The sequence below is a fragment of the Rhineura floridana genome, chromosome 14 (genome assembly GCF_030035675.1).
Source record: "Rhineura floridana isolate rRhiFlo1 chromosome 14, rRhiFlo1.hap2, whole genome shotgun sequence".
NCBI lineage: Eukaryota > Metazoa > Chordata > Lepidosauria > Squamata > Rhineuridae > Rhineura > Rhineura floridana.
Window position 1 is genome coordinate 18,836,780 of NC_084493.1, and position 23,227 is coordinate 18,860,006.

General features: G+C 43.9%; 1 protein-coding gene across 6 annotated transcripts in view; it reads right to left on the reverse strand.

Annotated features, from left to right (window-relative positions):
• The window catches only part of AGBL1 (AGBL carboxypeptidase 1), a 574,659-nt gene that overhangs the window by 289,471 nt on the left and 261,961 nt on the right, over window positions 1-23,227 (reverse strand). For 5 of the 6 annotated variants that reach the window (XM_061595218.1, XM_061595214.1, XM_061595217.1 and 2 more), the window contains exon 19: window positions 11,939-12,068. In XM_061595218.1, coding sequence (XP_061451202.1) covers window positions 11,939-12,068 — 130 coding nt within the window. Of the gene's footprint in view, window positions 1-469; window positions 605-11,938; window positions 12,069-23,227 lie in introns of those variants that run through there. The other variant, XM_061595219.1, reaches the window with a different exon arrangement.

Below are 23,227 nucleotides of genomic sequence, written 5' to 3' on the forward strand. Positions count from 1 at the left end.
CCATTGTTCCTTTCCTAAGAATGAACAGAGGTCATCAGGATTCCCATGTGAATGGCAGTCATCATTGCATTTTGAGAATCATTGAAACATTATATGTAGAAGGTCTCTTTAGCTAACCCTGGTTAACCACAATCCAGACCAAGGGCAAGACATGAAGATCAGAAAAGCAAGGCGGGTTTGAACTCAATGAGCGCTTCTTTTCAAAAATAAGCACTGTCTGGGTATCAACAGGTATTAACCTTCAGGCTGCAGAGCAGAGGGAGATAAGGGAAGCAGGGCTATTCCATCACCTTTGGATCTTCTTCAACTGTCACCTAGCAGCTGCCACTCCATCAGGCTGCAGACAGGGAGATAAGGGAAGCAGGGCTATTCCATCGCCTTTGGAACTTTCTCAACTGTCACCTAGCAGCTGCCACTCCATCAGGCTGTGGAGCAGAGGGAGATAAGGGAAGCAGTGCTATTCCATCACCTTTGGATCTTCCTCAACTGTCACCTAGCAGCTGCCACTCCATCAGGCTGCAGACAGGAAGATAAGAGAAGCAGGAGTATTCCATCACCTTTGGATCTTTCTCAACTGTCACCTAGCAGTTGCCATTCCATCAGGCTGTGGAGCAGAGGGAGATAAGGGAAGCAGGGTTATTCCATCACCTTTGGATCTTTCTCGTCACCTAGCAGTTGCCATTCCATCAGGTTGCAGAGCAGTGGGAGAGAAGGGAAGCAGGGCTATTCCATCGGCCCTACTAAGCAACCAGCTGCCTTTGGTTCTTCCTCAACTGTCACCTAGCAGCCGCCATTCCATCAGGTTGCAGAGCAGAGGGGGAGAGAGGAAGCAGAGCTATTCCATGGGCTCTAATGAACAACCAGCTGCCTTTGACCCTCCCTCAGTCCTTATTTAGCAACAGCCACTGTATCTGGCTTCCTGAACTGCTTCCATCCCAGCTGGGCATTGTAACAATGGTAACTTTTTAAAAATAAAAATAAAAAGGTGCCTGGGCTTGCTCTGTTTCCCCCTTCTCTTTCCTCAACCTCTTCCCCCCCCCTTTGTGTCATGTCTTTTAGATGGTAAGCTTGAGAGAACAAGGGCTGTCTTTCTTTACTAATTATTTCATAACTTGCTCTGGGAGCTATTTTTTGCTAAAGAGCAGGGGTAAAAAATCCACTTCACACAAATAAATAAATAGAACCTTCATGGTCAGAAGCAAAATACTTCTGGATAAGGATGTAAGGAGTCATCATTTTGCATTCTGCCCTGTATTTGTTCTATGCCTCAATTAGAAACTCAAGAGCTGGCAGCATTTCCAATGAAGACAGCCCAGAGCCTATTTGAGTCTCTCCACCTCCCACTTGCCATGCTTTGAGTTCTGCACCTATTTTCTGGCTCAGTCTCCAGTTCATGTATTGTGAAGTAAGCCTCTGCAATGTGTTCAATTACCCAGTAATAGTCCCATCTGAACAGCCAAGTTTGTCATTAAAGAAAGTGGAGCCGAGAGAGAGACAGAGAGAGAGACAGAGAGAGAGACAGAGAGAGAGACAGAGAGAGAGAGAGAGCTTTTTTGGCTCTGACATTTCCTCCAAGCTCGCACAGTGACTCGTAGTTTGGTTTAACCATAAGTGGAACATTTTTATTTATTTATTTACCCTTTCTCTCTGAATAGCAAAGGTGGATTTCATAGCCTCAGTCCCATTTTGAGATGGGACACTCAGCTCTTCTGGGTATCAATAACCTGCCAATTTAGCACACTCCTAACAACTGCAAGGATCAGGCATTATCCACCCAAAATATAACTTTCCAGATTAAGAAAGCGCCCAGGGAAGCTCAGCGTACCGCTTAAGCATCCCCCAGTTTACCATTTTGCATCCCAGAGATTAGCATGGATTAATCCAAAATTATACAGCCATTATTGGCCTGCTGAGAGGGGTAGCTCCATGCCAGTGCAGGATTTATCAGAGATGGGGGATGCCGTGGGAGATTCAGAATTTAACCTGTTTCAGCTAAAGGCAGCAAGGCAATTGACAATGGGGAAAGGATTGCTGTCTAATGGACTGCTCTATTTTAAAACAAAAGACATGAAATGGAAATGGACTGCCTTCAAGTCGATTCCAACTTATGGTGACCCTATGAAGAGGGTTTTCATGGTAAGCGGTATTCAGAGGGGGTTTACCACTGCCTTCCTCTGAGACTGAGAGGCAGTGACTGGCCCAAGGTCACCCAGTGAGCGTCATGGCTGTGTGGGGATTTGAACCCTGGTCTCCCAGGGCATAGTCCAGCACCTTAACCACTATACCACACTGGATCTCAACAAAAGACATAGACTACAGTAAAATAAAAATCATGACTTCTTATTCGAATGAATGAAAAAATAAATGAATTTCATTGCAAATAAACAAAGGCATTTCCAAAAAAAAACCCTCACATCTCTTATTCATCAACACTATGCATTTAAAATTTGAATTAAGGATATTGTACTAAATCAGGAAATTCCTAAGGTGACAATTGCACCATATTTAAAGCACATTACTTCCACCCCAAGATTTCTGGAAACTATAGTTAAGGGTGCTGGGAACTGTAGCTCTGTTGGGATAAACTACACTTTCAAGGATTCTTCAGGGGAAGCCATGTGCCTTAAATGTATGGTGTGGATGTGACCCAGAACCATTAAAATATCCATCTTGCAAAAAATTGCCACTATATTCTTCATAGTTTTACCTTATAATAGGGTACACACATGTTAGTTAGAATTCTTCAGATTCCAGGTCTAAACATTGGCAGGGGAGGTTCTAAAAGGCCAGGTATGCATCAACCCCTCCCATGGAAATGCATCACCAAAAAAGAGGGCAGAGATTTGCATGAAATTTGCACATGTATATGTATTGCTGCAAAGTCCCAGGCTATGGTCTGAAGGCACATGTGGCCACCATCTTGTGGAAGCTAAGCAGGTCTGGGTCTGGTCAGCACCTGGATGGGAGACCGCCTGGAAACCACATGTATGCCGCCTTGGGTTCCATGGTGAAAGAAAGGCGGGGTACAAATGTAACAAGCACATAAATAAATAAAGTTAGAAATCATTGCTGTCATTCAAATAGAGTTAACTACTATCATTTGAACAGAGATATAATACACCTCACCATGGTAGTGAAGACTGTGACTTCGCGCCTGGTCAGTCTGCTGTCCAGATGCTAACTGCTGAGAGTTGTTAGGAGACCCTGATTCCCCTCACAGACCTACAGTTCCCAGACTTTTCTGAGAAGAGGGACTGACTGTTAAACCAATCGGGGAACTGTAGTTCTATGGGGGAAATAGGGGTCTCCTAACAGCTCTCAGCAGTCTTAACAGGCTACAGTTCCCAGGATTCTTTGGGGGAAGCCATGACTGTTTAAAGTGGGAAAATAGTGGAGTAAATGTATGGTGTGAATGTGGCCTTTGTAAGTTTATTGTAACAAGCTAACATGGTTTCCCCTCTGGAAGTACACAAGACTGTCCCTATTTTCAGCCGTCAAATGTTGGAATATATGAGATGGTAGATGGGCTATGGTGCCAGAAACGCAGCTCTGTTTCTGTCCACCAGGAGGCTGTGCTGGCCATATACATTTGTCCACCAATTATTCAATGAGCATGGGAATAGCAAAAAGTTAAGATGAGTAACAAAGCAAAAGTTCCAGCATTAAAAGCCTCAAAACTCTATAAATGTAAATGTACTGCCTTCAAGTTGATTTTGACTTATGGCGACCCTATGAATAGGGTTTTCATGAGGCTGAGAGGCAGTGACTGGCCCAAGGTCACCCAGTGCGCTTCATGGCTGTGTGGGGATTTGAAACCTGGTCTCCCAGGTCATAGTCCAACACCTTAACCACTACACTTGATTATAAAAATAACACCTGCCATAACGAGACCTATATGTTCTACCTGATGAGGTCTACCAATGTGTCAAACTGCAATCTGATCTGCTAAAACTTCCCACAGATAATTTATAGTAAGTAAGTAAATTATTTAAATTATAAATAAGTTCAAAAGTTCACTCCAATTTTTGAACAGGTACATCATATAGCTGGTAAGTGGGGCAGCCCAATGGGATCGTGTGTCACTGGTCCTGAAAGCACTGCATTGGCTGACTATGAGCTACCGGGCTACAAGGTTTCAAAGCAAGCAACCCCAGATGTCTTGCAGCATGCCTGCTGGTTGAAACCTCAGTGCAAGAGTGAATGGACATTTTGCCCTCATTCACTTTGTTGCAGCTTGAAATCCTAAATTAGAAACTTACTGAAGTACCACACAAAAAGGGTACCCTCTCTGAGGTAAGCCAGCATAAGGATGGTGATTACTGCCAGAAGAGGGTCCCCCCTCCCACTGTTTAAACCAGGAGCGATCCTAATGAAAAGTCATTGTTGCCAAACGACACCCACCTGCTCCCCACTTGAAGTGATATGTAATGCCAGGTGTGGGCTAGGGATGGGCGAGAATTTTGATTCAGTTTGCATTTCAAGCTGAATCTATCAAATTCACACTTTCCAAAACAATACAAGAACCGAAACACAGCCATCCTTTGGAATGTGCAGTTATTTGTGATTTTTTGCAATGCAGTTCGAAAACCATACAATATTTACAAACATGCATATATTAGGGGAAAGTATCCATAAAAATGAATATATGAGTGAAGATAAATGTAAAATGCACCAGGCGATGAGAAATGGCTTGCAAAAATGTATACATTAGCCAAAAACTGCCTCAAAAATGTGTTTATTACAAGTATATTGCACTAAAATGCTGGATAATTTTCATGAGTTGGTCTTTTAAAAAGAGAAAAATCGCAAATTGCTCCAGAAATGTGGAGAACTGAATCTAAGAATGGAGAAACATAAGAAACTGAGAGAATCAAAATGAAGACATCCATCCATCCCTAGTGTGGGCCAGGCAGAGGTGTGACTGCCTTAAGGCGTGCTCCCAATTGTACATTGACCAGGAAAAGCAACTTTGGCTCTACCACTCATCAGCTGATGGGCAATAGAGCCCAAGCTTGCTGGACTGGCTGCACAAGGGAGTTCTCCAGGAGAACTTTGCAGCTGATGCAGCACACAGGCTTTGGGCTGAGTGATGGGCAGTACAGCCAAAGCCTCGGGAGTTTGAAAAATAATTTTGTGGAGCAAGAATCTGCCCCCAGCCCACTTTTCATTGTGCAATTTACAAAAAAGTAGACCTATAGGGTAATCTTTCTAGGACGTTGTCACAAATGGTCAGCCATATAAAGTCCCCAAATTTCAGCCAGTTACCACATACCATTTTCCTCCTGGAAACAAACAAACAATCAAAGCACCCCCTAGGATATAAAATGTCCCAGAAATGCATTGGGGCAGTGCCCCAGCCAATGCTTGCAGACTGCGGTAGTAAAAACACCCCATCTTTTTTTCATAGAAAAACAATCAGGGACCAGGGATCAACAAAGAGCACTGGAGTCAAATGACAGAAATATTCTACCTCCTCTGAATAAGTGTTTTTGTGGCTCTGGGTGTCTGGGTATTGTCAAGCATGCTTCTTCTGACATCACAGACACAAATATTATCTGGGGTCAAGATATCAGTCCACCATACATTGGAAATCTTATTAGGGTAGAAAATACACCCCCAAAACCATTAGTTTGGGGTTTTTTCTTGACATTGGATGCATTACATCTTTGCAGCCCTGCGTGGTGCTTTGAAATCCTGATATTGGAACTTCAGAGTAACTAATCACCTGACACCATTGTGACATCAGGTGCCTGACAGGCAGGCAGCACTGTCCACCTGTCAAATCTGGCCTGCTAGGCTAGAATCCGATTCACTAATAGGCAAAAAAAACCTTGCGGTTTAAGAATGTACTTATAGCCCACATATATTTCTATCCAACTTTAAAAAGCAGGGAAATTGGGCAGCTATAGTGAATGCACCAGGGGAGCAGGAGACCTGACCTCCTCTCTGAGATATTGTACTGCCCTACAAATTTGTCAAAATGCAAACACAATTTGGGTTGGCCTGACACAGTCCAAACCACTTGCTGTGTAGCTTGGAAGAATTTGGTAACGTGCACCTCTGAGCACAAAACATTGTGAACATTGCTTTTCAGCATTTCCCCCACCTTTTTATTCTACAGCAGGCACATGTAGCCTGACACAGTCCAAACCACTTGCTGTGTAGCTTGGAAGAATTTGGTAACGTGCACCTCTGAGCACAAAACATTGTGAACATTGCTTTCCAGCATTTCCCCCACCTTTTTATTCTACAGCAGGCACATGTAGCCTCCCACCCAAATTTAAACCAAAGCTGTCCCTGGCCACATCCACACCAGGCCTTTATTTCTCTTTAGACAATCATGGCTTCTCTCAAAGAATCCTGGGAAGTGTAGTTAGTGAAGGGTGCTGAGAGTTGCTAGGAGAGACCCTGTTCCCCTCACAGATCTTCAATTAGAGTGACTGACTGTTAAACCACTCTGGCCACTGGAGCTCTGTCAATGGAATAGGAGTCTCCTCTCAGCACCCTTCAGAAACTACACATCCCAGGATTCTTTGGGAGAAGCCATGTGTATCACCATGAAAATTTAGACGGTTGTTAAGCAAGCGTTTCTGAGTTCAGGACTATAAGTTTTGTAAAGTTTTGTTTTGAAATGAGCTTATGGGAAGCAGCAGAATGACATGGGAGGTATTTTCAATTTAACATTGCGGAATGTGAAAAATCCATGCTGGCTATAGTATACAGCCACTCTTGTGGCTGTATAATAAAGATCTGGCCTGTGAAGCAAAAAAGGCTCCCTGTCACAGTTTTAACCCAACTTGCCAACTGCTGAGGTAAGCATAAAGAGGCATGGGTCAATGCTCAGATTCCTCTCCAAATACAATACTCCTCAGAGCTGTAGTTCAGGGGTAGTGCATCTGCTTTCCATGCAGGAGGGCTCAAGTTCAATCCCCGGCATCTCTAGGTAGGACCTGCCTGCAACCATGGTGAACTTCTGCCAGTCATGTAGAAAATATAGAGCTACATGGACCAATAGTCTGTCTCGACATATAGCAACTTCCTATTGACCTCCAAGGCAATACAGAACCAGGCCAACATGGGCCATCTTTGCTGGTCCCAGGCATGTCATCCTCACCAGCTGACTTTGTGCCTGAAAGATGAAGGAAACTGTGGCTGCATGGAGAGGGTAAGATGTAAGCAAGCACAATTTGTGACATTGCACAACACAATGACTGATCACAGGGACACACACACATATATATATATGGATATTCTTCTCTTCTGGTACAGTGTCCTGGGAATCCTATCAGGCAGCAGTAGGGAAGTTGCAGAACCCCAGCGAAAATTAAAATGGGAGCAAAAGTTGCTCACGTCCGCTTATTTGTCCCATAAGCAGAATGGAATTCTATCCACTGAATACTAACAGTATTCACGGTTGGTGTTGCTTTTAGTCTGCAAATGATACATAATGGATTACATCCCCTGCCATTTGCATTGCATTTCCTTTGCACTGAAATGAATGGGGTAGAATAATGTAAATGCAGTTTACATAATTAACTATGTTAAGTTACTTAATTTTAGGTGCAATGCAGTTTACATAATTAACTGCATTGAAATGGAAATGGAAATGGACTGCCTTCAAGCCGATCCCAATTTATGGCGACCCTATGAATAGGATTTTCATGTTAAGTTGTATTCAGAGGTGGTTTACCTTTGCCTCCCTCTGAGGCTGAGAGGCAATGACTGGCCCAAGGTCACCCAGTGAGCTTCACGGCTGTGTGGGAATTCGAACCCTGGTCTCCTAGGTCATAGTCCAGCACCTTAACCACTACACCACACTGACTTAGTTACCTAATTTTACCACAGCAGAAAGTGAGACAAATAATGTCATTTTACACAGAAGATGACCTGCAGTGGGAGAAACAGCGCTGCATGTGACGAATACAGAGCAGAATGGAAAATGATGCCTTCTTCCATCCCTGGACAGAAGTTAACAGAAAGGCATGCCCAGCTGCAGTTCTTTTCTTTCTCAGGAAAAAGTGGTCAACAGTTCAGCTGCTCATCCTGTTGAAAAATTGTTTGTTTGCCTTTTCTTTTCCTTTGCTTCTTGATGCTGTCACCCCATCTTTGAAGTGGGGGAAATGTTACTTGCATGTCACCAGGACAAATGAAACTAAAACACCTCACTGAAATCTTTTGGCTGTTTGTGACCTTGGTTCTGTTAGTTCTCTTAGAAAAGAGGAGGCTTGCTTCCAAAGCAAGGAGAAAAGGGGAAGGGGGGGGGTGAGCGTGTATAAACTAAAATCAATGAACTCTTCAAAGGCAGGGAAAATTCAGTTTTCCAACAGCCTGTCATTTTCTGAAGGCCAAGGAAGAGCGAAACCAAGGAATCAATACCGAAGTCTAAAGCCGAGGTTTACTGATAGCTTTCATTGGCCTCTGGGCAAAGAGATGCAACACTAGGCCCTTCTAGACCCTATGTAGTGAAAGCACAAGTAGCCCCTTGGGTACTTACCTTTGTGAGGCATTTTGTGAAGCCAGATTTCAGCTGAATATCAGAAAAAAACTTCTTAACTGTTAGAGCAGTACGACAATGGAGCCAATGACCTAGGGAGGGAGTGGGCTCTCCAACAGTGGAGTCATTCAAGAGGCAGCTGGACAGCCACCTGTAGGGATGCTTTAAGCTGGATTCCTGCATTGAGCAGGGGGGTTGGACTCTATGGCCTTATAGGACCCTTCCACCTCTATCATTCTATGATTTTATGACTTCCTGCCTTTCAATCCCATCTAATGTAGATTGCATGGAGAAGCTTAGTCAAGAGCATTTTGGGCTAGTTCTCACAGAGGGGCTAAACCTGTGCCAAGGCTATACCACACATGGGGGAAAGGGCAGGAGCTCAGTGGTGGAGCACATGCTTTGCCTGCAGAAGGTTCAATATTATTTATTTATTTTATAATTTCTTACATTTATATCCCACCTTTCCTCCAAGGAGTTCAAGGTAGCATACATGGTCCTTTTCTCCCCATTTGATCCTAACAACAACCTTGTGAGGTAGGTTAGGCTGAGAGACAGTGCGTGGCCCAAGGTCACCCAGTGAGCTTCATGGCTGAGTGGGGATTCAAACTCTGGTCTCCCAAGGCCATAGTCCAGCACCCAAACATGGAATCCTTAATATGGAGTTTGCCTATTTCGCAGCTGCCGCACTGAGTAAACGGGCAGTAAAACAGAAAATGCAATTCAGTGTTAACAAGTGTAAAGTGATGTACTGTATGTCAGGGCAACACACACACCCCTTAACTTTACGTATATGCTCATGGGGTCTGAACTGGCAGTGAATGACCAGAAATGAGACCTTCCTGAAGATAGCCTGATGAAGATGTCGGTCCAGTGTGTGGCAGCTGTGAAAAGGGTGAATCTCATGTTAGGGAACATTAGGAAAGGGACTGAATATAACGCTGTCAATATCATACATGAAATTAGGATTTTTGATTTATTTATTTATTTATTGCATTTGTATACCGCCCCATAGCCGAAGCTGTCTGGGCAGTTTACAAGTGTGCATCACTTCGCACTTGCTTACATTGAATAGCATCTCCAGGTAGGGCTGGGAATGTCTCCTGCCTGAAACCTGGAGAGCTGCTGACAATGTTGATGAAACTAGAGGGACCAACAGTCTGACTTGTGCTACAGCACTTCACATTGCTGTTGGAGACTCACATGGTTGAATACCTTCTATACACCAAAAATGAGAGTACCCTCCAACATTTCCCAGGAGCGTGTTTAAAAGACCTTAATTGTCATACGGAGGACATAAGTTCTAATCCACCTCCATGCCCACTCATTACACTTCAGTAGGCTCTACTCTGCCTTCTTATGCTGGACTCAGTTCCTCTGTGATCATCTGCCTTCCCCAATGTAAAAAGCCAGGAGGGTTTCTGTTCTTTTGGTTAGAGGATGCTAGACAAACATAACAGCCCTACAGTAGGTTATCAGCTCTTCAAAATATATATAACTCACATGCTGCAGAGAGTGAAGTGGCAGGCTGTGCTCTGCTTGGGGCCTTGGTGTTAATATACGGAGCCTGCCTTCTAATTCAGTATTATCTACACTGACTGGCAGTGGCTCTTTGGGATTTATACAAAAGTCTCTCCCAGTCCTATCTGGAGTGCCTGGGATTAAACCTGGGACCTTCTGCATGCAAAGCGGAGGCACTACCGCTGAGCTATAACCCTTCCCTTAAATATAGACAAACATTGTCACTAGAGATGATGCAACTGCTCCCACATCTTGAATTTTAACTTCTAGAGAGGGACACGAACCCCCGACAAATGACAACCACAGCAATTTATTCCAACAAAATTTTAGCAAGGCATTGCCAAGAGGTGAACATCCCATCAAACTACAGCAGAGGAAGAAGAGATGCAGGTAAAGGTAGGGAGTAGGGAAACTGGTAGATGAGTGGTACAGTGCCAAGATTTACCAGCCAAGGGTGGGCTCAGCTCATAACAGCTAGGGAATTTCTCAGCTGGATGAATTTGTTTGAGAACTTCTCCATGGCAAATCACCACTAACACTGATTGGTGGACTGTATGAAAAGCTTCCATAAACTGTACCCTAATATTGGATTGGTCAAAGCCCGTATTGTCTTCTAGGGCAAGCAATGGCTACTGTTGCGGAATTCTTTTGTTTCAGGTTTGCGTGAGCTCTCCAAAGTGGCTAGGCCCAAAATGTATTAGTAAAATGTATTAGTGGAACTGCTGAAATTGCACTTATAAAGCTAGGAGAAGGAGTAAAGGTTATAAATATATGCTTGCTTTAGAGGTCAAATACTTATCAAAGGAGATATGATGGAAATGTAGGGAAGAGGTTGGAGTAGTTGTGTCATGGAGTAGTTGTGTCATGGAAAAGGAAGAGAAAAAGTTATCTTGACCTGCATATTTTAGAAGATATAATAATACTTATGCTATGTTAAGAATGTTTATATCAAGTTATTGTATTGATTGACATATGTTGATGTGAAGATTGAGTAATCAAAGTAACCTTGAAAAGAGTATATAAGAAAGATGTGTGTTTTATGAAAGGTAAGGCTTACATAGAGGCTTGTTCTCTGTGTAACTCTTCCAAGCAATTGCTTGTGCGCAAATAAAGACTTCTAATCAAAGAATCTATTGTTGTGTCTTGAGAGTTTGGTTAGGGCCTCCCAGCATTGAACTATAGCAGGCAATAGCCTATTTAGGCTCCTGCGACACTACCCATATCATACATCTCTATTGATGGTGTTGTATAAATAGATAACAGAGATCATAATCTGACTTCACCACTCTCACTCGTTCTCAGGATCTACATTTTATGGTGCAGCAAGGCTGAGGAACCTATGACCCAGATGTTGTTAAACTCTCAACAGCCATTAAGGCCAACAGTCAGGAAACATGGGACTTGCAATTAGGGATGGATGAAATTGACAAAATTCTATTATTCTCAGTTTCTTATTTTTTCTAATCTTAAATTCAGTTCTCCATATTTCTGCATCAGTTTTTTTCAAGTGTTCATTAAAATTCATCTGCATGTTAGTGTGAATTTCTCCTAACGTACACATTTTTGCAAAGCAATTTTCCCCAATATAATACATTTTTGTATGTTATTTTTACTAACAAATGCATAGTTTGCATACTTTAGCCTAGTATATACATTTCTGTACAAATTACTTTACCGGAGAACTGCACTGCAAAATTCAAAGAAGTGTGAATTTCAAAGTATGACAGTGCTTCAGTCCACGTATTGTTTTGGAAAGTGCAAATCAGGAAGATTTCCCTTTAAATGCAAACTTAATAAAATTTCTCCTCCCCCCCCCCATACCTAGTTGTAGTGGAGGGTTACAGGTTCCCCATCTCAGCAGCAGAGAGAAATAAGAGTTGCCAATAGTTGGATGAAAATTAAAGACAAATGGCAGAGACTCACCACTGGAGTTCGGCCTTGGCTGCTGAGGTAGTAAAGGAGACCTTTGGTGTGGTAAATGGTGGGCTGGTGTGCCGGACTGGGATTCAGCCATTGTCTGTTCAAGTCATCCCCACTTAAGGAGCATCGCTGGCTGGAATCGAAGAAGAATGAAAAAACGATTGACAATCACAACTCGATTATCTCACAAAATGTGTTGAGAGCCAGGGCAGGCTTGGCTTCACAGGCTGTTTTTTATTCCTGCACACTTTCCATTTCAATAGGATTGAATGAAGACAAATCTCCAGAGTTGTTTATTTTAGAGGCTTCATTTCTTCACTGTATTCATTATCGCTTTCTTTGCCTGCCAAGGCATGTACAGTTGGACTTAACAATATTAGGGGCAGTCTTATTTTACAGTGAAAGCAATACCATTTTAAAAAAAAACCTTTACTTTAAAACATTTTACTAACATCTGTACCTAAGAGATGGTATACCAAAGTATTGCTTTAAATGTAGGGGAGTGCTGCGCAAAGGCTGTAGCTCAGTGGTAGAGCATCTGCCTTGCATGTGCAAGATGCCAAGTTCAATACCTATCTCCAGATAGGGCTGGGAATGTCTTCTTGCTGAAACCATGGAGAGCCGCTGCCAGTCAGTGTAAACAATACTGAGGTAGATGGCCTGACTCAGTATAAGACAGCTTTCTATGTTCCAAAATAACTCACTCTCAGTTGCATTGCTAGAGTGGGGATCTAAGTAGTATCTTTCCCCAGACACAACATGGACCAGGGTAGAATATCAGTATCAAATATCATGAGATACATTAATAAGTAATGAAAAAAATATTAAATTATGCAGGTCTTTCTTCTCCCTTTTGGAACATTAAGGCAGACTTTTGAGATGGTGAATGAAAAAGATGTTTGATTGTTCAGAGGCTAAGAGAAGAGAGAAAGAAGGCCAAGAAGGGCGGCTCCACTGAAGCTTCTCATCGCCACTGCGCCTGCATCCTAACACAGTACAGCACGTCCTGGCACTGAATACTCCTCCTCCCAGAATATGACATACAGCATAGGGTTGCCAGGTCACAAGCATCCCAAACAGATTTCAGAGGTGGGCCCTTGTGATGTGATGGGGCGGCACCCAGTGATGTCATAGGGTGGGGCCCTAGTGATGCCACTCCCCCAGGCACATTCCTACCCACCCCCACCCCACTCACTTACTTCCACCAACCCACCAATCCCACTCACTCAATCCCACCCCACTCAAAACCTCACCCACTCACTAACACCCCCGGGCACATTCCTTCCTCCCCCCCACATTTTTTCATTGGCATCCCACTTTGGGCACTTACAAGCCTTCCTCCCGCTCAACATTTGGGGAGGCCTGAGCTCGCTCACTGCTGCTACTGTCACTCTGGGCAGGTGAGCGGTCACACAAGGTCATGCAAGAGGTTGCATGACTTAATAGTATAGGGATCCCCAAACGTTTGGGGTCCAAGGGCACATCTGGAAATCTAAGAAACTACTGTGGGCACCAAAAACATACCCATTAAATTGATGAATAAATTAAAAAGCAATAAAATACAGACCATGCCTTCCCAACACCCTATCAAAGCCCTAGACAACACCCTCCCAACCAAGTCCCCCCAAAAGCACCCAACATACTCAATCTTTTTTTAAAAAATGACTAAAATTGGAAAAGGGGGCGCTGGTGGAGTTCCAGGTGGTTTGTCTGAGGGTGCCATGGTGACCATGGACAACATATTGGGGACCCCAGTAATGTTGATTAATGTCAATCTAATTATAACTATAGGATAGGGATGGCCCTCCAGGTGTTGTTGGGCTCCAACTTCCATCATCCCTGAGCATTGGTCCTGCTGGCTGGGGCTGGTTGGGAGTTGGAGTCCAGCAACAACCATGGAGCCACAGTGTTCCTCATTCCTGCTCTGGGATTTATGATCTACCAGTGGCTACTGCCCATGAACTAAGTTCCACTAAATGGAATCTGACTAAATGTTAGATGTAGCTATCTTTGTCTACCAGTTGCTGAGGACAAACAACATGGGAAGGACACCGTATTAATTCTTTGCTTGCAAGCTTCCAGAGGGATCTGGCTAGCTGCTGTTGGAAGCAGGATGCTGGATGGAATGAGCTTTAGTTTGATCCCTCGGGACTCTTCTTTGGTACCTTTATATTCAGACTCACGATTGTTATCATGATTGCTCTGCCCAGTTGGTGCTGACCCATGACAGGGCCTTTTAAGTGGTGGCTCCCCATTTGTGGTATGCCATCCCCAGTGAAGTGCATCTGTCTCTATCACTATTGATTTTCAGGAAGAATTTGAAAACATTTCTGTTTACCCAGACATTTGATGTCTGAAGGGGACTGTTCTGAGGGCCACATAGAGAGGGCTGGAGGGCCACATTTGGCCCCCAGGCCGGAGGTTCCCCACTCCTGCTTTAACCATAGCATCCAGTAGGACTGAACTTGGAATCTTCTGCTTAACAGCTATGTAAACTACCGCCGGATTATATAGCCTTTCTGTTGTGTACAGCCAGAAGGGGCTCTCTCCAGCTACTAAACCCAAATCATTATCTAGTTTTGTAAAATATTAATGGTCTGTACCAAACACAAAGTTACACGCTTTTTATACATTGCTTGAAGTATAGAGGTTTTTATTTCTCATTCTGCATAAAGCAATTTATTACATACTTTGCCGTTTGGTTTGTTGTTATAATAATGCCTTAATTTAAACCTTTTTTTTTTTAAGAAAAAGGAAATGTGCTTGAGGCTTTCTTTCTTTCTTTTATATAGCATCACAAGCTCCACTACAGCATTATTCCTCTCTCTTGACTCTCCTTCTTGACCCCCAGTTTTAATTTTCTACACACACACACACACACTCCATAATGCATGCTGCAGATAGCAAAGCATTTACTGTTTCTTATCCTCAGTATGCTAGAATCTGCTAGTGCAATATCTATTAATGAGAAATGGTACATTTCTCATGTCCATCTCATCCAGACTGGCTGGTGCTAATGGGAGTTGTCATCCAAAACATCTGGAGGGCATCACATTGGGGAAGGCTGCTGTAAGGCAGTGGCAGCCAACATGTTGCCCTGCAGATGCTGCTGAATTTCAACTCCAATCAGCCATAGCCAACACAGACAGGAAGTTGCATTATACCCAGTCAGACCATTGGTCCATCTAGCTCAATACTGACAACACCAGGGTCACCAACCTTTTTGGACTGGAGGGCACATTTCAAATGTTAAGAGTGCTGGGGATCACCAGTCACAAAATGGCTGCCATGGGGAGTGAGACATAACACAAAATTAGAGAGTAGTCATGGTGAAGCTTTTCCCATAATTAGATTTCCATGCTACACTAAGCTTGACCTGTTGAATTTCTGCCTGCAGACAGCTGTTAAAGACACAAGAACCCTGTCTAAAATCAGAGCCTAGGTACAGGCACCATCCTGTACCCACTTACCTGGAAGTAAGCCCCATTAATCATAAAGTGAATTACTTCTGAGTAGACATGTATACCATTATACTGTAAGTGAACTATACAGTGAATTCTTAATGAGTCCCTGGAGTTTAGCTCCTGAAAAACAGGAGACATGCCCAAGCCTCTTTGCAAAGTTTTCATGTTTGCCTTTTACAGGGAGTGGGGCTATTTACTACAAATATTGTGTAGTAATATTTTTGGGGGGGACACACAACTTTTCTAGGCACTACCTGATCTCAAGCGAGCCCAGCACTGGAAAATTCATTCTGGCCACTAGGGCAAACTATAGAGATTCAAAAAACTAGGGGGGAAAGTGCATTAAAAGGAGATGCAAACCAGCAGCTCTTTAGAATCCGAAGGATTCCTGCTGTCTGGTGTCCAAATACTTATCAATCACAGCTCTGACTTCACTTATCGGCTAATATCACTGACAGGAAGGAGCAGCCCCCTGCTCAATGCAGGAATCCAAATCAAAGCATTCCCGACAGATGGCTGTCCAGCTGCCTCTTGAATGCCTCCAGTGCTGGAGAGCCAACTACCTCTCTAGAAAAGTGGTTCCATTATCATATGGCTCTAACAGTTAGGAGGTTTTTCCTGATGTTTAGTCGAAATCTGGCTTCCTGCAACTTGAGCCCATTATTCCATGTCCTGCACTCTGGGATGATCGAGAAGAGATCCTGGCCCTCCTCTATGTGGCAACTTTTCATGTACTTGAAGAGTGCTATCATATCTCCCCTCAGTCTTCTCTTCTCCAGGCTAAACATGCCCAGTTCTTTCAGTCTCTCCTCATAGGGCTTTGTTTCCAGTCCCCTGATCATCCCTGATTGTCCCAGGGTGCAGGACATGGAATAATGGGCGCAAGTTCCAAGAAGCCAGATTTCGATTGAACATCAAGAAAACCACCTAACCGTTAGAGTGGTATGACAATGGAACCAATTCTCTAGGGAGGTGGTGGGCTCTCCAACAGTGGAGGAATTCAAGAGGCAGCTGGACAGCCACTTGTCAGGTATGCTTTAAGTGGGATTCCTGCACTGAACTGGAGGTTGGACTCAAAGGCCTTATAGGCCCCTTTCAACTCTACTACAGTATTCTATGATTCTGCAGTGCAAACCTTGACAGAAGGGCTGTAGCTCAATAGTAGAGCACATGCTTTGCATGCAGAAAACCATAAGTTCAGTCCCGGGCATTTCCAGGAAGGACTGGGTCTGAGACCCTGGATATACTGCTAAGCAGTGTTGACAATACTGAGTGTCATGGCAAAGTAGGCAGATAACTCCTGGCAAAGTGGGCAAGAGGAAGAGGAGGACTGGGATCCTGGGGAGGGCCCTAGTGGGCAGCAGAGGGAGGGGGCTGAAACTGGAGAAGACTTCAGAGGTCTGGTCAGGGACAGCCCCACCCTGAGCCACTGGTGTCTGTTGAAGAGATGACGGCAGCCGACAAGACTCCTCTCACCATCCCTCTGGAGTCCGTCGGCCCTCCTGAGCCACCCCTGACTCCACCTCCAGACAGGGAGGAACAGTTGGCAAGCCTGGAGGAGGGGACTGGGGAAGAACTAGCTGATATGTCTCCTCTCCCATCACCAAGGATGTGCCAGCAGCTGTGCAAGTATAAAAAGATTGATGTTGCTCCCCTGTTTGTGTGACCGAGTGCCCAGTCCCAATCTGAGAGATAGTTCCCATGCAAGTAGTGAGCCTGCCCTAACCCTATTTAATTGGTTCCAGGAGGCATGTCAGGTTGCTGTGATGACTTCACTTGAGTAGCCATGCCTAGTATTCTCCTGTAATGTCTCAGTGACCCATGTTACCTGTTATCTGACCTTTGAAATGCGTTGGTGCTAGGTTTTACATTAAAGCAATGGTGAAAAGTCCTCCAGTCACTCCTAGTCTGATTCCAGCAGGGTAGGCCAGGACACTGAGCTAGATAGATTCACTATAAGGTAGCTTCCTATGTTCACAGGACCATTTACACCAGCTGTCATGGAACCTTCCAGCCGTTGTTGGACTATAACTCCCATCATCTCTGACTATTAGGTAGGCTGGGTGAGCCTCATGGGAGCTGTAGTCCAAAACATCTATAGGACACCATATTTGCTACCCCCGGCTTACACAACAGTTCAGTGATAGAGCATCTGCCCACGTCCCAGGCTCAGTCCCTGTTATCTCCTGGTAGGACTGGGAATAACTCCTGCCTTAAACTCTGGAGACCCACTGCCAGTCACTGCAGACAATACTGAGCCAGATGGACAAATAGTATGACTCAGTAGAGTTTTTGATTATCCTGAGCTTCTCTCTCTCTCTGGCTTCAGAAGGATCCACAGTCAGAAAATGTTAGTTATTAGTATACAGTAGCCTTCCCCAACCTGGCACCCTCCAGATATTTTGGGCTACAGCTAGGGATGCAAGAAGGCATTGTTGTCCGTTCTGCTCTGTATTCATCACATGCAGTACTGTTTCCATTCCTCTGCAGTTTGTCTTCCATCAAAAACTATGTTATTCATCTCACTGTCCCCTGTGGCAAAATTATATAACTTACAGTAATTTATGTAACGAATTGCATAAATTACACAAGGTACATTGTCGTTATGCTACTCCACCCCATTTATTTCTGTGCAAAAGAAACACAATGCAAATAAAGGGGATGGAATCAACTGTATGTCATTTGTGGACCGAAAGCAACAACAGCACCGAATACCGGTCATATTCCCTGGATTGATTTCCAGGGAATGAAATAAAGGGGACATTGGTAATTTCTGCTCCCTTTTTCATTTTGGTCAGAATTCTCCTATATCCCTAGCTATAACTCCCATCAACCCCGGCAAGAACAGCTGTGCCGGCTGGGGCTGATGTGAGTTGCAGGCCAAAACATCTGGAGAGCCCTTGGTTGGTGAAAGCTGGCATATGAGATTGACTTTGCATTGTGACTGCAGGCAGAGGGAAATATTGGGGGGGGAGGGGAGAGAAAGATTCAGTTGAAGAAATGCTAACAGAGAGAAAGAGAGAAACAAAGACAAATTCAGATACAGACATTGATAAGGAGACCAAAACCACAGAACGCATAATACAAAAGGGGAGAGAATGAACACAAGAGAACGAGAGACAAAGAGAGCAGGAGGGAGCTGCGAATCACTTCTTAGGGAGAAAAATGCTGCTGCATCTGGGAGATAAAACCGATTCCAAAATCTTCTGCCCATTACAGATAACTAGAAAGACAGGGCCCATCATATGGAGTGAGTGATGTTAGGACTGATAATAATAGCACCTGGGGCACAGCCAGCTATAAAAATCTAAAGGGACATATTGTGTTTGATAGCTGGAGAGCAGCTTTGCAATTCACTGTGCATCCTAATAACAGCGAGGAAGCGGCGGTGGCAGCACTGGGCAAGAATATCTATCGGAGGAAAAGAGATGCAAGTACACACCGGGATGCCTTTGGAGCAGCATGGCGCAGCATCAATACAATGTGTGGCTAAATGGCTCCTGCCAAGGAATGAGGGGAAGGAGAGCTCTGTGTCTGAGCATTATGGGATTTTGGGGGCTGTATTCTCAGCAGAAACATAAAGGAGTAGGAAGCCATCACTCTTTTCCCACCTTAAAAGAATCATTCAATATTCTCAAAGATAACTTCCACCTCCTAAGGCAGTGGCTTATTTATTACATGCATAGCTTGACTTGACTACAAGAAGCTAAAGATGATATACATACCCCCCATTTATTTTATCCACATAACAACCCTGTGAGATACGTTAGGCTGAAAGTTAGTCACCGGCTCAAGGTCACCCAGTAAGCTTCTTAGCTGATTGGGATATGAACCCAGGTCTCCCCAATCCTAGTTCAACACTCTAACCCAAGCCACCAATGTGGCTCCTATGGGGGCAATGGCACCACTGAGGTCTTCACCTGATGCCCACAAACTCTAACCTTGGTCATGAGGTAGTGAGGCACAGAGAGCTAAAGAAGGAAGTTGGAAGCGTGACACTCTTTCCCCATTCCACTCTATGTGCTTTTCAAGGCCCAGATAATTCTAATCTATTTCTACATGCACACACAGTTTCTCTCTTTCTGTATCTCAGGATGGATGAAGTGGGGCGATCCAGAGGAGGGGGAAGTGAAACGACCCAGGAGGACTGTGGCACCCAGGGTGCTCACTCAAAAATCCAGATGTGCTCATGGCCTTTAAAAAGTTGGTCACACCTGGTCTAATCACTATGGCTCTCCACACTGGTTTTAAACTGTTCCAGCCAGGGATAGCACCAGCACCTAGTATCACTGGGCAGCTGCCAGGGACCTTGTGCCATAGCAGGCCCCAATGGCCCTGATCCTTGTTCTTCAGATTGAGCCCATTCACTCGCCTGCTGTCCCTGGTTCTGTTTCGGTTTGGTTTGGTTTTTGCAGATGTCTGCAACATGCCCATCATTTAAAATTCCCCACAATGCTCAGCAGTAATAATACAACATCAGGGCATTATGGGAAATCTAAAATGAGGAGGGACTGCTTGCAGCCTCCCAATGCAAATCATGAGACTGTTGCTGCTGACAGCTGCCTGTAAACTAGGGATGGAAAGTTCTGTCAATTTTGGTTCTCTCCCTTTCTCATTTTTCCAGTCTTAAATTCAGTTCTCCACATTTCTGCAGCAATTTGTGTTTTTTTTAAAAAAAATCTCATGAAAACTCGCTAGCGTTTTAGTGCAATTTTCTCCCAATACACACATTTTATAGGCAGTTTTAACTAACATACACATTTTTGCAAGCAATGTTTCCTAATATAATACATTTTTGTATGTTATTTTCATCCATATATTCATTTTTCTACACACTTTTCCCTATATATGCATTTTTTAAACATTGGTTGGTTGGTGAACTACATTGCAAAATTTGAATAAGTGTACATTTTGAAAGCTGGCTGTGTTTTGGTTCTCATATTGTTTTGGCAAGTGTGAATTTGAAAGATTTGGCTTGAAATGTGAATTGGACCAAATTTCTTGCCCATCCCTACTGTAAACCCACAGGAGAAAGGGGGTTGCTGGTGCACCACCAGGAAGGAACCACTTTACCAAGGGCTCCTCAAACCTGGAGCCAGCTATGGTTCTGGGAAATGATGGGATTTTTCAGAAGTTTACCAGGGATGCAACGAGGAGGAGCTCAGCAATGGCACACAAAGTCCCCTGAAATATGTCTTGCTGCCTTGATTTTGTTAATAATTGGTTCTGTTAATAATTTCTGCGGCTGAATGTTGTTATTATGCATTATTAAGTGCAATGTAATGAAGGATTAATAAAATTACTTTTTTTAAAAAAATAGAAAATATCTTGCTCAACACTACTGTCCTTCCCCTGAAGAACAGATGAGTGTTAGGGGGGTGTCAGGGAATACTCACAGTTTGTGCAGGGTAACTAAGAGGTCTAAAACAGGAGTAGGCAGAAGAAAGATTGAGATCTAGTGTACAAAGCCCTATAAATCTTGGGACCAGGACACCTGAAAGACCATCTTACCCCTTATATACCCAGTCGATCACTGCGCTCTGCAGGTGAGGGCCTCCTGTTCCACACAACTTAGAAAGCGGACCTTTATTATTGTGGCACCCTACTCTTTGGAATTCCCTCCCCTTAAATATCATACTTTGGACACGTAATGAGAAGACATGATTCATTAGAAAAGATAATAATGCTTGGAAAAACAGAAGGGAATAGAAAAAGAGAAAGGCCAAACAAGAGATGGATTGATTCCATAAAGGTAGTCACAGACCTGAAATTACAAGATCTGAACAAGGTGGTTCATGACAAATGCTCTTGGAGGTCACTGATTCATAGGGTCGCCATAAGTCGTAGTCGACTTGGAGGCACATAACAACAAAATATTAGACAGGCACTATCTGTGTTATCTTTTCAGCAACCTTCCTCTTTCAACAAGCCTTTTAAGTAGAGAACTTATCCCAGTCTGTGTCTGTGTTGGAATTGCTTTTTAATATGTTTTTAATGCTTTTCCTTAAAATATGTTTTTAAAGATGCATTGTTTTAATATGTTTTTAAAGACAATATGTTTTAATATGTTTTAAAGTCTTTTGTTTTTACGATGTTTTGGAGTGGTTTTTAGTGTTTTTGCTTGCCCCCCTGGGCTCCTTCTGTGAAGAAGGGTGGTGGCATATAACTTTAATAAATAAATAAATAAATCTGCTAGTACATCTCTGGGTGATTTGCAGTAGATCAGTTTTCTGGCTCCCAACAGTTTAATAATAGCAAACCCAAGCTGTCTTTTCCCACCTAAATGAAGTTGCTGAAGTGCATAAAGCTCACCATGAATGGACTTTTGTGTGAAAAAACTGTGTGATTAGTGCTGAAAATAAATTCCTAAGAATTCAGAATGTGCTCAGAAGTGCCTTGTTCTTTCATTCTAACTGTATGTCTTTTGCACCTGGCACTGGCTGGGAGATTTTGGGGTTCTCATAAAATGCAAAACAGATCCAACAACCCTGGATATACAAAGTGGCTTGCTACAAAATTAGAAGCAATCAAATATTGAAATGTAAATAACAAACATTGCCTGGCCATTGACTTCTCCAGGGCAGGAAGCACAACAAGCGAGTTTCCTGTTTCAGGTGGAACATTGCTTGAGCCCTGGTGGCCCCTGTGTTCCTGCTGTTTTCTTTGGTCCTGCCTCCTGGTTTGGCCTCTGATTCTGATAGCTCTTTGGTATGGCTTGCTTCAGACTGCAGCCCATTGCCAAGCACTATCTCACCTTGGCTTCTACCATCTACAGGGGTAGACAGGCGGGAGCGAGACAGAAGATGAGGACATGGACCGGGACTAACCACTAGGGGAAGGGGCAAGCAGCGGAAAGGACCTAGAAGCCGCTCCAACCCCTGTCTTTGACACCACAGCTCCCACAACTCCAGGCTCCCCTGCAGGAACTCAACCTGACCCGTCAGATGCTTCCCAGCCAGGTGCACCTCCACTTCCCATGCCTGAACTGACAGTTAGCAGACCCCCTCCGTTGGAGGGGGAAGACAAGAGACTGGCCGAGGCTCCACCTTCTCTCTGCACTCAAAGATGCTTGAGGCGGAAAATTCAACAGGCCCAGCTAAGGAGGAGTCTCTGTTTGCACACAAGCTCCCAACCTACTTAAGCAGACTCAGGGGGGAACAGTTGCTGAGTCAACATCTTGGAGTTGCGTAGTCATGCTTAGCTAGTGCTAGAGAAGGATGCTGAGTACCTGGAAAGAGTAACTAGTTACATGAGGTGCTCTGCACTGCAGCTATCTATAACTTTAATAAAAAGAGAAAACACCACTGTTGAGTCTGTCTCTCAATGTCGGGCAGGACAGGCCCCTGTCTTGCCAGAAAGGCTAGAAAGTGCTAGGGTTAGCTCAGGCAAGTAAAGTGCCTGCCTACCTCTCTTTTATTTAGAGTGTCTGGATGTGATAAGGTCATTATGACAACTTTCCATGCCGGTATCCTGATATGTCTCATGTGTTTTGATGTTGCATTCCTGTACTACCTTCTGGAAGAAAGCTTCATGCCAAACCCAGTCTTCAAGTCCTGAGTCTGCTTCTCTGGTCAGGACTCAGAGCCAGGACAGAATGAGACGGGATGAGATGGGTTGGCATGCAACAGATGAAATGGGATGGAACAGACCTATGACGGAATGCCAGCAAGACATAAATGACACTAGGGATGCTGGAGAATTCTAACAAAAACAGAAACTGTAGCACTTATTCATCCCATATCTGGAACAGAAATCAGAAATACAATCCATATTCACTGTTGTTGTTGCTTTGAGTCCACAAACAATACATAATTGATTGTGCCCCCTC